The 16259-nt window shown below is 28.3% G+C and overlaps 1 protein-coding gene across 3 annotated transcripts in view; it reads right to left on the bottom strand.

Annotated features, from left to right (window-relative positions):
* Positions 1-7090, bottom strand: part of LOC111630898 (muscarinic acetylcholine receptor M1-like) — a 19519-nt gene extending 12429 nt beyond the window's left edge. For 2 of the 3 annotated variants that reach the window (XR_002757599.1, XR_002757600.1), the window contains exons 1-2: positions 6859-7090; positions 1901-1981 (exon numbers count right to left, since the gene is read on the bottom strand). Coding sequence is in view for 1 of the 3 variants with exons in the window: in XM_023375057.1 (XP_023230825.1) it covers positions 6859-6868 (10 nt within the window). In the remaining 2 variants the exon portion in view is untranslated. The remainder of the gene's footprint in view (positions 1-1900; positions 1982-6858) is intronic. The other variant, XM_023375057.1, reaches the window with a different exon arrangement.
* Between the last annotated feature and the right edge of the window lie 9169 nt (positions 7091-16259).

Genomic DNA, 16259 nt, shown 5'->3' with positions numbered 1-16259 from the left:
GTCTCTTGTGAATCTTCTAATTTTTCAAGGTCTTCTTCAGTTTTTATCGAATGTCAAACAATTCTCCGGCATGGACAAACTTTTTCAAACATTTCTCGCGCATCTGACAACGGCTCAATGAGTTTTTCACAGCCTCGTACAGTCAACACATCACACCTTTGAATTATTTGATAATCTCGAGATGATTCTTTCTTCTTGGAAACTTTTATTTGCTTTACATCTTCAATTATGGAATCATACTTTGGTTTGTTATTAAAACACTACGTATTATATTTTAAATCTTCGCTAAAGAGATTTGCGAAAAATCTTTTCTTGATTTTACTCGCCAATTCGGTGCTTGCTTGCATTCTAGGATTTAAATTTATCTACGTAAAAAGAAGGAGTGGGAAAAGGAAGTGAAAGAAACAATCTTTTGAACTTTAACGATACGGAAGCAGTTAATGTGCAGATTACCTAGATACTCTGCAAATTACCTAGGTAATTTGAGAAATTGAACAATTTTCGCAGCTTTAACGGATTACCCTAGTTAATCTGCAGATTAGCTAGGTAATGTACACATTAACGGATTTCGAGCTTTAGCGGTAACATATATACGGATATTTATTAAAAGGAAATTTATCAATAGATGAGAGGTTTCTAGAAAGAAAAATTCCATATCGTTTTATTTAATATTTAGACTAAGGTACAGGAAGTGCAATATATTGGCACAAGATAATTCAAAAAGGAAATGTAAATAAAAATTTTCTTTGAACTTTCTCTGTTGTGAGAGAGAGAAAGAAAACTTTTACCGCACAATGAAGGAAAAGCAACTAATTATAACATTCACTGAAACACGATTTAATACATTAATAAAATTCTCGATGTAAGAAAAATAATTGAATATTTAAAAATCAAAAAATCATTGTTACATCCGACTAATTTCGTCTTATTTAGTGACACAAAACTCTTAGTAATTACATATCACTAATATAGCTCGAGAAGAATAATTGCCTCTCTACCAGGCTGAGGATTTTGGGAGCTTCGCGTTTAAACGAATAAAAAACAAATCCAAAAAAAGCAAATATTTATTTTGTTCCTGTTCAGTTTTCTCTTAGTCTACTGTATTGTATTATCCTACATTCCTATATTCATAACACAGTCTATTCGTTTGTTATAGTATACGTAACAAGGGCAAACCTTTTTGAGCCTGCGTGCCATATAGGCCTACTAGGCATAATTATCTTTCAAATAATTTACTCGTGTCCATGTTTTAGAATTAAAATAATTATTTTTAAAGAAATGAAGTAAACATAGTTTAATTAGCATACATTAAAAACAGCTGATTAAGAAAAGGATAATAAATAATATATTGAGTTAAACATAAAACTATAATTAAAAGATCCAACAACGAGTTGCATAACTTTCCCGACGTAAAATATTTATGTTTAAGAAACACTAAGACGACACATTAGTACAAAGTTAAAATGATGTGTAGCGCTGTCTGTTATGAGATTATATTTTTAAAAAGTTTAATTTTGAGGGTAGAGACGAGTTTAAAAAATATTGTAAATGACAATAACAAGTAAAATTTTTATTAAGTTCGACTCCACTCTATTCCCATCCCATCGAGTTTCATACTTCAAAATTTACTAGTATTAATGTCCCTTATATACAAATTAACATGCCAAATTTCGTTTCTTAACCCTGAGATATTAAACAAAATACACATCCACGGAATTTTATCCCATTTTTGGGTTCAGGGGGTCTCAAAACATGGAGGCTTGCATAAAACCCGGAGAATCAAATTTGACACGATTCCAATACTTTACCGTGTTATTTACGTAACAGCTAGGAAAGTAAACTTAAAATCGAAATAAATTTTTATTTATTCGGTAAAAAAATAAACAAAATTGTATGTTACCGTAGATTTTCCTGCTCTATGCTAATTGACTGACGTTGAATAACGAATTATTTCCTGGCCATTTTCTTAAAGTTTCTTGGTCTATGTAATAGCAAAATATGGAAAAAGCAAATTAAAAATAAAAAAAGTCATTATTTTAATGTTAATTAAATTGTTAAAAACTTTTTTATTGCCTTTAACAATTTAGTTAACATTATCTTGAATATAATGGCAAACAGTGATAAGGAAAAGAAAACAAAAACTATGTTTAACATTGCAGTTAACATTATACAATGAAAATACTGTATAATATATATATTTTGAGTTGCATCTTCGACTCTAAATATTAATATTGTATTGCATAATGTATTATGTAAAAGTTGTTATTGCAATAAATTAGTTACGTCGTTGGAGAAGAAGATAAAATATTCTTGCAAAAACCAGAACAAATTGGATTTGTTCAAATTATGATTCGAAATTCGTTCAAGATGTTTGTACTTTTATTCTTTACCAAAGTTATAATTGCATATTTTCCGAAATATTTGAATTTAAAAAGTTATTTATCTACAGTAATATTACATTATTATTGAATTTCTACTTTATTTATTTATCCCTCAGTTTTCCCTTGCCTTTTAATTTCCTACCATTAAGCCTATATTAGATGTAAATTACAGTATTTTGTAAATGAAGCATTTTCTCTGCTCTCTTCAAACATTTTTGGAGAATTAATTTGGATTTTTCTTATAAACTAAAGCTGTTCTTTCAGGCAAAATGGTTCCAGCAACACTTTAGACATCCTTTTCTACGTATTGTACTGTACGTAAGATACATAAGAATGTCTTTTGTTTCGTGTTTTCAAAATATTAAATTATTTTTAATTAATTCTATTAACGTTTCATATAATAATAAAATTACATTTACAAATTTTAAAATGTTGCATAATTTTTACGTTGTAATTTCCTCTCTTAACGTCCTGTTTGTATGTCTTTTTTTAAAGACACTAACGTTAAATATGTCTTAATTCTTTAATTTTTGTATACTTTTTCATTCATCAAAATAAATATTAATCGTTGCACTAGAATTTTGTAAATCGTTGAAGACATTTCGGATTTTAAATTGAAACTTCCTTCGTTCGCAACTTCTCTTTTAGCCGAATCTATGTAAATGAAGAAGTCTAATCGACTGGAAGTGATTTTGTTTTTGTATATTTTTCTTTATTAAAGACTTCTCTACTTTTAAAATTGTATTTGAATCAATTTATAACTCTATGCAAGGCACGGAAAATTTCTTTTGGCATTATTATAAATTATTACTATATGAAATAACAAGAGCGAGCTTGGCTTCTTTGTCCCCCCTCGGAATCATTTCTATTCCAAACAACAAATCCTTAAACTGATAAAAAATAAATTTCTAAAATCAAATCGAGCTGTAGCATTGCAAATAGTTTTATAAATATAATAATAAGATATTAATTATCAAATCAATATCAAACATTTCCAGACTAGAACTTAACCTGGTAACATTAATTAATGATTTATAAATTTCGGATTATAAACAATTAACAGCATTTTAATAAACTATAATTAATTATTAGATGATAATGGTCCGTGCCGTAACTAGGGAGGTGCAACGGGTGCGTAGGCACAAAGGGCACCTAAAACGGGAGTATCAAAAAATGATCAGTATTATATTTTTATTTTCAAATTTTAAATTTTGGCTCTGTGGGGGCAATTCCATAACTTTTTGGTAAAAGTTGCGATAGAAATGGTCGTTATTTAGTTATTTATATACATTTTTCCGAAAAAAGAGGGAGCCAGAAATAAAATCTTGACATAGTATTACAGAATGATTTCATATTAAGTGTATCTATCATAGGGAATTAGTCGAAAATAAACGGCGATATAGGCCCTACTACTTGCTGCTGTTTTTTTAAATGAATAGCTTATACTTTCTGCTTAGGGGAGACCGGGGCAAGATCGTCATGTTAAGCTTTACTTAAATTTTGTGTAATAAATACTGCTGTAAACTGAAAAAAAAGCTTTGCATATTGTCTATTGGAATGTTACCTTACTATAGAACTGGTTAAAATCAGTTTGGAAATAAAAATAATTAAAATAATTACAACTTTACAAGAAGAGAGAAATTGACGAAGTTGCCCCGGGTATAGGGGCAAGATCGGCAACTTCTCTCTTTTTGTAAAGTTGTAATTATTTTAATTATTTTTATTAAAGTTGCCCCTGGTATAGGGGCAACAGTAATGGGGCAAGATAGGCACGTATATAAAATTATGTTATTAACAATGTATAAGTTGGAATTCACTATTAAAACAAAGAAATACAAATCCAACACCCATTTAATATTATTACAACGAAATGCAAGTTCAAAGACATATATACATGAATAACAAATGCAAACATGTTTTCATTTATCATCTGTTTGATTTTTATCCTTTGCTTCTAATGTGGCTTTATGTTGCCGATCTTACCCCGCTAGTCATGATTTCGAAACATTAAGTACAACCCTGAGAACAGAATGCCAAGCCACGATCTGGCCACGTGAATAAGTTGAAGTTACATCCTTCTAACAGGAAAAGTAACTTTCGTTATCATGGAATTATAACAAAACCTGCCAATTCAATATAAATGGAAAAAAAATATTATATGGAATTGAACGAAAATGAAAATTTGCTTGATAATTCAACTACGCTTGTTGGAGAACAATAAAAACACTACACTCAACAAGCCACCAATAAAACTCAACTGCCTAACCTATAACCAAAGTCTCCTTTTAATTTGTTTTTTAAAAAAAGCGCTTGACAAACTTGCCCCGCATGCCGAAGTTGCCCCGGTCTCCCCTAAGTACAGTTTTGAGAATTTGCAATGTTTTAAAAATGTTCGTGTTAATGATTTCTCTACATAATAACATTATAAGTTATTCTTTATTTTGTGCTATATATTTTTAAAATCTATTTATTTTTACAACTAAAAGTTACACACGTGTTTAGTTTTCCCGTATATAACTTTTAGTTATAAAAATATTTACCTTCTTCGATCGCGGATAAAATCAAAATTTGCAGGTGAAGAGCACGAAAGTGAGAAGTGTTCTATCTCATTTTCAGGAAATTTGCGCTAATAAATAATATTTTCATTTTATTCCATAAAGAATTTCCTCTGATTCTTTATTTAATTCCAGAATAAATCTGAAAAATATGTGTATTTAAATACAAATTAATTAAAATAAAGAATTGTAAATTTCGTTAATATTCTTTAATATCAAAAAACAATTTGCAAAACTGGAAAAAAACGCGTTAGTATCAGTTTTCAACGAATTCTTTTAATTAAAAACCAATTATTTATAATGATAAAACCGTAATGCTTTCATCTTTTTATCGCCCTTTTCTATACACGAATTATAACAAATAATCTGAATTTGTTTTATTAATCACTTACATTTATGTAAGAAAAATGTAAACGAGCGCTTACTGCTGTAAACACTTGCAAACAATTGTTTAATTCGCATCTAAAATGCATCATATCATAATTTCTATCGGGGGAACTATGATTTTGCACTGTAGAAACTATATGATAATTTTGTTATAAATTACTACTATAATTATTAAGCTTAGAAAAGTTATAAACTTTAAGTTTAGCAAGTTTAGCGTCTCTTAACAGCGAAGTTAAGAGAGCCTTGTATCGCTAAATATACTTAATAATTACTAATTAGGCATCAAATAATACTGCAATACTACTATCAAACTATATTTAATAAATGTTAGTAGAAATACGTTTAAATGTATTAAAGACATCCGATAATTGGCATAAATGTCTCAATTGAAAAGTGGAATGTGGCTCATATATAAATTTATTTCTGGAGAGTCGAGAGAGTAAAATTGTAAAAGAAAATTACAATATTAAATTTAAATAAAATTAGTTGCCTTATCTTAAGCAACTGTAGAAGTTTCGTTTGATTTTGGATAGCGAAAGATTTTTTTAGATAATTAATAGAGAAAGAAAATTTAAAATATTATCATATCACTTACGTGTGAAAAACTTATATAAGTTTATTGGAATATAATATAAAAATTCTTTATACGCTTTTAAATCACGCATTTCAAACTTAAACCTTGATGTGATATATCAAGGTTTAAGTTTCTCGTTACTTTTTTTGAATTCACTAAGAAATATTAATAAAGTACAGAGTAATTTNAATTACAATATTAAATTTAAATAAAATTAGTTGCCTTATCTTAAGCAACTGTAGAAGTTTCGTTTGATTTTGGATAGCGAAAGATTTTTTTAGATAATTAATAGAGAAAGAAAATTTAAAAAATTATCATATTAATATCAGTTACGTGTGAAAAACTTGTATAAGTTTATTGGAATATAATATAAAAATTCTTTATACGCTTTTAAATCACGCATTTCAAACTTAAACCTTGATGTGATATATCAAGGTTTAAGTTTCTCGTTACTTTTTTTGAATTCACTAAGAAATATTAATAAAGTACAGAGTAATTTGAATGAAATTAATTTAAAATGATAGATTATACATTTCATTTCTTGAATAAATAGAAATTATTCTCATTTGGGGATAAAAATCTGCCTTATTGAAGTCTATTGAATAACTTATTGAAATTCAATTAATTTTTTCTAACATTTTCTACTAAATTCATTTCATTTTTTTTTCATAATTTTTCTTTCGAAAGGACTTCGACTTATCTAAAAAAAATAATACTTCAATCACTTCAGCGAAGAACGTCTCTCCCTTAATCAAAACAAAAATAATCATCCTAAAATTAAAAAATAAAAAAAAAACGAATTTTGAAATTGCTTTTATTTTTAAGTATCGGACAAGAGAAAAGATGAGTATTCTCTAATTAAATTAGAAGCACTTAATTATTTCACATATTGAAATTTTCTTTAAAATAAACGAATATCGAATAAATTTGAATTTTTTCGGAAAAAATCTGCATCACTCACTCTTATTCATCTTGTATTAGAAGTTTGTGCGGGTTAATCACTCGTCTTCGATAAATTCCGTGACCGGAACAGGCGATTCAGTTTACAATTCGAATCATTTTGCTAACAGACAAAAAGAGTTGAATTTCTAACAACGGACTTGCAGCCCGACGGGCGCTTTGCGTCAGAGAAAAAAGAAAAAAAAAATCCTGGTGTCAGTTGCGTCACAACAGCATAGACAGCACGTGCTACAACGATTGACGTTCGGATGAAGAAAGGAGAGGTGGACAGCGCGCGCTGACTTATCGCCTGACAGAGGGCGCTGGCGATAAGAAAGGGCGCGTGTTACTCGAACTGTACTGTACTTTCGATTGGCAAATGCGTTTTGCCTGTCGCTCCCTTTTTATTTTTTTGCTTTACAAGTTTTTGGGTTTTACACGCTAAGAGAATTAAACTACGTATTTCGCTATATAAATTTCAAATCATTATGGATTCGTGGAAATCCGTCCAACTTTCTCTTTAATGTTAAAATTAGCGCTTATTTATACATTGATATTTTATATGGACATGCATTGTGTACATTCGTATCCTGTTTTATTTTATTTTTGCCTGTTTCCGCCTTGTGAACACTAAGAGGGCCTTTTATTTCTTTCACGCTTACAATGGGGGCGAGGGACACGACCGGGATAGATCGCCCGTGAAAAATTTTCGGATCCCCAGCCGTTTAAACTATACAAAATGGTCATTAAAATAATACAAAACTTTCAAACCACATTCCTACTTTTTTCATTAATATTTAATAAATTAGTAACTCTAACTATATATATAGGCTATAGTTAGAGTTACTAATTTATTGAACAGTTTTGAACAGTTTATTTTATCCATTTTAATTGATTCTTTATTTAATTCCAGAATAAATCTGAAAAATATGTGTATTTAAATACAAATTAATTAAAATAAAGAATTGTAAATTTCGCTAATATTCTTTAATATCAAAAAACAATTTGCAAAACTGGAAAAAAACGCGTTAGTATCAGTTTTCAACGAATTCTTTTAATTAAAAACCAATTATTTATAATGATAAAACCGTAATGCTTTCATCTTTTTATCGCCCTTTTCTATACACGAATTATAACAAATAATCTGAATTTGTTTTATNTGATGCCAATCAAACGCCATTTTTAAAATGTTTTTAGCGTTCTCCTTATTACACGAAGTTACTAATTGCAAGTTTTTGTAGAGTTGTTAAATTTTCTTTCTAAAAAATTTAATTATTCTAATCAAATAGCTTATTTTATTATAAACTCTGTAGATGATAATTTGGTTTTTGATTATTTTGAATAAAAATAATTATCATCTGCAGAATTTAGTTACGAAAATGAAATTTTTTTAATAGTTAAAGATAGTCTTTCCTCTCCATTAAACAAACAACTTTAAATATTCGTTTAAACATGACTCGTTCAAGTATTAAATTTCAAACATTTTCGTTAAATTATCGAGTTAACGCAACTAAAAAGTGCATTTATCGTGATGATAATAAGACTAATTTTAAACTTAATTTATATCATCGAATATTTCAAACTGAATAAAGTTTAATGTACAAATTAACCTTATTCATCGCTGAATTTTTTAAAATGGTCTCTGATTATCCAATAAATTTTATTTATAAAAGACAGTTGAGAAATAATATTGCAATGGAAAATTTATATACAAGTAGATTCAAATGTTAATCTCGAATATTTGTCTGTTCTAAATAAGATTAGTGCAATAAATAATTTAAATATTAGATTTATCAAATAAAAGATAATGAAGTTATACGATTGTTTCGAAGAACACCCCATAAACAGAAGTGCATTGATCCTAACAAAAAAATAAAAATATTGAGGGTCTCCTTAGAATATTGTGTCCAGTGGCGTAACTATACAATTGATAAATATAAATACAAATTTTAAAAAATATCAAATCGGCGCGAGACCTTCAGACCTCCAAGACCCCTTATGTTGTGGGATTCTGCAGAGTCTAGTTGAGCAGCTAGGAACTTGGACAAATGTGTTTTTTGACCAAGTTGAAACGAATGAAATTTCATAAATTTGGTGATAGAACTGTCCGAGTGATTTTTAAAGCTATAAATTGCTAAAGTGTGCGTGTTTAGAAATATGCTAAGATGAGAATAAAAATAATAAACGAATTTTTTGTTGTAAAAATGAATAATTGTAAATCGGGCAAAAGAATATTAATTATTAAATAAAAGAAAACTATAGGCTTAATTGTAAAATGTGCAGAAATTTTGAGCAAATTTCTAAGACATGTTAACAAGTTTAAAATTATTTCTGGATAAAAATAATTTATAACCCTCTCGAAAACTTTATAGTCTCTGTTTTTAGCAAACACTTTATCTCGAGAGTTTATTATATAAACATATAAAAATCATTCTTGGGATTTCGCACGAGATAAATTTATAAATTTGCGCATAATCTCGACGTTGTAACGAGTTTCATAAATAGTTTCCGTTTTGAAAGCAAGTCGACGAAAAGACTTTTCGCTAAAATTGTTGCAATGTTAATATTTAAGAAACGCCTAAATTAATTCGAGTTTCACAAAGTAGATATTAAAATAGCCTATTTAATTAACGTTAACGAAAGGGTTAGAACACGTGTCTATATATATATTTATAGTTGGGACGTGGTATTCAATAGTTAAAGTTAATTATATTATCTGTTATTGATATAGAGCTATGAGGATAGCGTAATTAGGGCATTGACTATTATTAGAAGAGATTCGTTCTTCCATAGACTAGACGATGTAATTAATGTTATTTTGTTTCTGTGACAAATGTAATTCCGCTTTCTCTTAACGGAAATAATCCTTGGTGTTGTTTAGACGGAAAATGAGTTTAGTAAAGTGATGTTTGGATGCTATTTGCTTATTCTGCTCATAAAACTGGTACAAATTAACTTGTTTTAAGCTCAATCAGTCTATTCCACGGAAATATCTCAATAATTTCTAATGCTTGTTTTGTGTTTGAAAATCTATAGACTATATATATATTATTGAAATATAAAAATGTATGTGCATTATTGAAAGACCAAAATTTATATATCTGCTTATCATAACGATTTCTAAAATCAATTGGAAATCTGATAGGAAATGGCGTCGATAATGCGTAAAACGAGACACAACCGCATACGACATTTCCTGTTTCCGAGCGGAAGTCTTAACAATGTCAGTTTTCTGTCGGTAAAAAGAAAAAGCAAACTTCCGATTCTGTAAAAATGTGTACTTTGTGATAAAGAATAAAAAAGGTTTGCCGTTTTCTTTCTTTTTCTGCATTTTCATAAAGTTTGAGCAAATAACTCAAGATAATTAAATCGACGTTACGAATAAAGTCTGTTTCTCGACTATTCTACACGTGAATTTAAGAATTATTATGGAACATTTAACATCAAAATAGTGTAAATCTATTCAAACTTTTTTTTAAAAAACGATACAAAACTTTGATACAGTTTAAATATTTAAAATCAGAAAAAAAATATATAAATAATGAAAGTTTATTAATAATTTTTTTTATTTTTATAACAAGCAAATGAATATTAGCCTTTTAAAAGAAAATAAAATATGGCTTTTTAAAATATTCAATTCCCGGTTTCTAAAATAAAAAATAAAGTTGATTGTTTATTATAAATAAAAATAAATAAATAATTTAAGCTGTTGTCTGATCTTTAACTTTTCATATTTTTTTTTCAGTTTGTAAATGCTTCAAAGTCTTTTTATTACTTTGTTGTCGGAAGAAAATATCAGAATTTCATAGAAAAATTATTCTTCTATTTTATAACAGGCATTTCAGTTATTTAAAAACAGAAAACGTCATACAAATAAATCACTTTAAGAATCGAATAAATTATATAAAATGTAAGAAACGGTTTTCATTCGACCAAATATTTGGAACTGAATGAAGCTGTAAGAATCTCCATGCACATCAATCAATTACAGTAAATACAAACTTAAAAATTTCGTATTCAAGTAGCCCAAAAGTTGACTTTTTTTATGCAATAAAAACTAAATAAATAGCATTAATTCCGCGGAATTAATTAATTATTACGATTTCTAAGGTATATTTATGATTTTTTTAAGTAACGAACAAAAAGAAGAGTGTACATTTGCCAGAAATATATTTCTCTCAGTCTCACCGTCAAATAAAACAATAGTCAAATTTTATATTAGTTAAAAATAAATATGGTGAAACTCGTGCAAAATTTTAAATATGCGCCAATCAATAAAATCCGAATAAGAATTAAGACTGTAGTTAAATGAATTTTATTATTGTATGAGCCAATTGCTTTCAATAATAATAAATATAATAGATTGATTAATAGATTCAATTAAATAAAATTACTTAGTCCAGGGGCCGCCAAACTTTTTTGATCGTCGACCCCCTACAACTTTTAGAAACCTCACATCGACCCCCACCAAAAAGTTTGTGTTATAAGCAAAAAAAAAACCTCTTACTATTTTAATATATATCTTTTAATTTTACATCTTTTACATTTATTGTACATATATTAATAATAATTTTTGTAACTGACAATCAATGAGACGGATAAGCTTGATAATCCCTCGCAAGATTAGCAATATTCGGTTCAAAATTTGTAAGTTTTAGTCTTTTCATCGACCCCCAATAATGTTATATCGACCCCTGGGGGTCGATATAGACCACTTTGGCGATCCCTGACTTAGTCATTAAAATTCGTAAAAATAATCCATATATATTTTATTTGTACCATTAGATAATCAGTCTTAATTTAAAAAATGTAATAAATATTTAAGGCTATATCCACGAGTAGATTATAGAATAGTCCTGGTTGAGGGTGTAAGGTTACATATCATGACTTACAATTATAATTTGTGGAATTCTTTTATTCGATCCCAGGGAGGGGGCAAGTGTCCGTTTTCCCCCTATGCGGACGTCTATGTACTCGGATATATTCTACCCTGGTGACGCAATATAACTCGCTTCGAGAGAAAGCGAACAGCCTGTGAGCCCCAATTTATCATCCATCTCTTCAATTCCAATTCTGCTGCTTTTATTTTATTTTATTTTAAGCTACTGATTTAAATTAGTAGTTAACAGCGCAGTTTAAAATTAATTGGCTCAATTTACAATAAATATTTTGTCTATATTCTGTAGCATGGCCCACTCAAGATTTAATCTTGGGAGAGCAGAGTTGAACGGATAAAAAAATTTTTAAATGCGAATTCAATAAAATTCCCTCCTTATGTGATCTTCGAATATAGAAATAGACACGACACAATATAAATAAACAAACTGAATTTTTGGAAAATTTACTAGTGTTTCTTTTCCCTTTTACTTCATACTTTTCCTTTAACAATAAAGTCGTGCCGGTCATCTAACAGCTTTCGGGGGAAATTTTTGAATTGAAATACCATGACTTTCGGTTTGTATCGGAAGTTCGTATATAGTTAATCAGGGCGTCAAGCCCCAAAGATGGTTTCGGATTTCATCAAGTACAGTAACTTCGTTCTCGAGGAAGACAATCAGACGGATGGACGACAGTGGGAGTTTATAGGTCTACAATTTTTTTCAAATTGCAGCCCAATAAAATGTTACGCACGAAAGAGAGATAAATGTAACATGTCGGAAAAAAATGAGAGGAGAAAAAGCTAATACAGTACTGTGATATCCATATATTCTATTGATTCATTATACAGTAAAATTAAACGCGTGTCATTGCTCGAATGTGAATGTCTTAGCGAATTTGTTTATTTGATACATATAAAAGTATTAATATAAGTTAATGTTTGGCTAATGCTTGATTGATGTAAATTTCGGGCATTATCTCAAATCCTATTTAAATGCAGTTTGGACGTCTGAAAACATGAATATAAACTAAACCAAAATCGAATTTTTCTACGAAATGATTTTTTTATTTTGTTTCCTTCAAAAAGTAAACATGATCAATAATTATTTAGACTTTGAAGTTAAATTTTTAAGTATCGTGTTTGATTTTTGGGTTGTAATTTGAAAAAATTGTAGACCTATAAATTCCCACTGTCGTCCGTCTGTTTGTCTGTCTTCCCTTAATCTCAAGAATGGAGTTAGANTATTTAATGACAAAAATAATTTTTATATTTCAACCTTATTACTTAAGAATAAAGAATATTGTACAGTACTGTACATGGCCTATAAGAGTTATAGCTGTTTCTTCTAATGAATTAAAATAGGTTGTAATTCAGATAAAGCTATAATATTATGCTTAATCATAAATCTAAGAATATATAATTTTTCTACATTAAAGTTTTATTTAGTTAAAATTTTAATAATGTATTTCCAAAAAATAAGCATTCAAACTTTTTTCAATGGTTATTCTAATCAAATTAAATTCAGCTTTAATATCGAATTTTAAAGAATAAAATTTTATTAATCATCCTTCCAATGAAACAAATACAAATAATACGAGAAGATATTGAAGCACGTACTGTACAACAATTCACGAAAAATTCGACAAACTCGAATTTATGACTGCTTTTGATATTCACATAGTGCCTGTTTATATTACAGGTAGATATATACAACTTGCCATTTCCGTTGACATAGAAACTGGAGGAAGCAATCCCATATTGCGCTAGGAAAAATATTTCTTTCGTAGTTTACAGTAATTTTATTATGCTAAAAAGCGAGTATGAACAGGAGATAAAGAGGAAAGGAAGGAAAAGCCAATCGAATGTGGAATTTTGATGATGCCAATCTCTTTTCGCTGGTTATTTCCAGAAGCGCAAAGAAAAAAAATCGAAATAAAAAATTTTATTTAGTCCAATTTAAAAAAAAATCGTACCAGAAATAAAAAAACAGAATTCTATTTATTTATATTATTTATTTCTATAATCGAATTTTAAGAGAGAAAGCGCATAAAATCAACTTTAAAAGAAGTGAAAGTGATTTTATTATGTCAGATAGGATTTGACCAATAGCTACTGCAAAAGATCGGTCGCGTTTCGTTTATAATTTACAGGTAAGGACGTCTTTGATGCGTCAATGGCTTATCGGTGTGTCATTAGCTCAAAAATATTTACAACCACTGCTGTATGGTAATCTATGATTATTTGTTCGTGATTTCTTGCTTGACCAACTTTCTTTTCTTTATATAATAAAAATTTGCAAGAAAATTTAATAATTTTAACATGTTTATTGCTTTTGTTATTATTCCAATGAAATCTTAAATTTTATCCAATAATATTTGAATTATTTAGTATATACCAGGCATGGCCAGCATACGGCCTGCGGGCCAGATCCGGCCCGTCTAATGAATTTATGTGGCCCGCGATCAATCTTTCAATATTAGCTACTGAAGTCCGAATAGCTCGATGAAAAACTCTGACGCCTAAAAAAAGTCAACAACTCACTGTGCGTTTAGAGTTAACCCTCCATTACAGATCTCTTAAGTACAGCGTAGAGTGTTGATAAAGCATGATAATGTGAAAAATGTATCTGTAATCTCTAATCTGACACCACAATGAGATCTCGCATCACCTCAAAATCTTGCTAGGGCAGCCTCTGGTTCGGCCTGTGGAAAAAGTTTTCTTTCCAATTCGGCCCGGGAGCAAAAACTGTTGGCTACTCCTGGTATATACTGTATATATTTTTAAATCGAAATTCTTTCATTTTGCATTCAAGACAATAAATTTTCTGTTTACACTTGTTTTCTGCAATTATTGCAAATTCCTTGACTTTCTAAATTAATCTTTTTATCATTGACTTGATTTCGCTATAGGCTACTTATTATTGACGAAATGAGGTTCGATTATTTTTGGAATATTTTATTATAATAATGTAGAGTTATGATCATTATCGTGTTGACTTTATCATAATTTTATCGCTGTGGATGTTTATTATATATAAATCTTATTTGCACTGTGCAGATATTCATAAAACACTCGGAATCTATCTTACTGTATGATTTAAAAGATTAATGTTTCGACGTTTAATGAATAAATTATCGTTGGCCGATTTATTTTTTCTAATGTTTAAATTAAATGCTGTTAATTTTTTCTTTTACTACAATAAATATGCTCCTATTCACTCTTATTCTGTAAACAAATTCATTCTTCCTGGCATAAATTTTTTTAAAGTTTTAATTGCTTACAGTTAAATAGTTCTTGTAATTTTACAATAGACTTACTTTTAAATATTAAATTTAAAAGTGAAATTTTAATTTTACGGGACTTTTGGACTTTTAAGCGGATTATAATGTTAATAACTACATGATTTATTATTGTTGTTTCTTCAAACATGGCACACAGTTGGAAAATTTATAAAAATAATAAAGATCATATTTTTTACTCAGATTTGTTTCAATATTAGATATTCATTTGAAAATAAATGAATTTTCGAAATTATTTGTTCGATTTTTTAATATAAAATATAAATCTCGATTATCATTATTTCACTGTTTATAACACAAAATTTAATATAAATTTATAATTCGATTTGTATATTTTATTAATTATTTAAATTTATTCGTGTCCAATATGTGATTTTTTCCATATTTAATGACAAAAATAATTTTTATATTTCAACCTTATTACTTAAGAATAAAGAATATTGTACAGTACTGTACATGGCCTATAAGAGTTATAGCTGTTTCTTCTAATGAATTAAAATAGGTTGTAATTCAGATAAAGCTATAATATTATGCTTAATCATAAATCTAAGAATATATAATTTTTCTACATTAAAGTTTTATTTAGTTAAAATTTTAATAATGTATTTCCAAAAAATAAGCATTCAAACTTTTTTCAATGGTTATTCTAATCAAATTAAATTCAGCTTTAATATCGAATTTTAAAGAATAAAATTTTATTAATCATCCTTCCAATGAAACAAATACAAATAATACGAGAAGATATTGAAGCACGTACTGTACAACAATTCACGAAAAATTCGACAAACTCGAATTTATGACTGCTTTTGATATTCACATAGTGCCTGTTTATATTACAGGTAGATATATACAACTTGCCATTTCCGTTGACATAGAAACTGGAGGAAGCAATCCCATATTGCGCTAGGAAAAATATTTCTTTCGTAGTTTACAGTAATTTTATTATGCTAAAAAGCGAGTATGAACAGGAGATAAAGAGGAAAGGAAGGAAAAGCCAATCGAATGTGGAATTTTGATGATGCCAATCTCTTTTCGCTGGTTATTTCCAGAAGCGCAAAGAAAAAAAATCGAAATAAAAAATTTTATTTAGTCCAATTTAAAAAAAAATCGTACCAGAAATAAAAAACAGAATTCTATTTATTTATATTATTTATTTCTATAATCGAATTTTAAGAGAGAAAGCGCATAAAATCAACTTTAAAAGAAGTGAAAGACAGGTAAGGACGTCTTTGATGCGTCAATGGC

Source organism: Centruroides sculpturatus, unplaced genomic scaffold (genome assembly GCF_000671375.1).
Source record: "Centruroides sculpturatus isolate CEXI.00-Female unplaced genomic scaffold, Cexi_2.0 scaffold347, whole genome shotgun sequence".
NCBI lineage: Eukaryota > Metazoa > Arthropoda > Arachnida > Scorpiones > Buthidae > Centruroides > Centruroides sculpturatus.
This window is presented reverse-complemented; position numbering and strand designations above follow the sequence as displayed.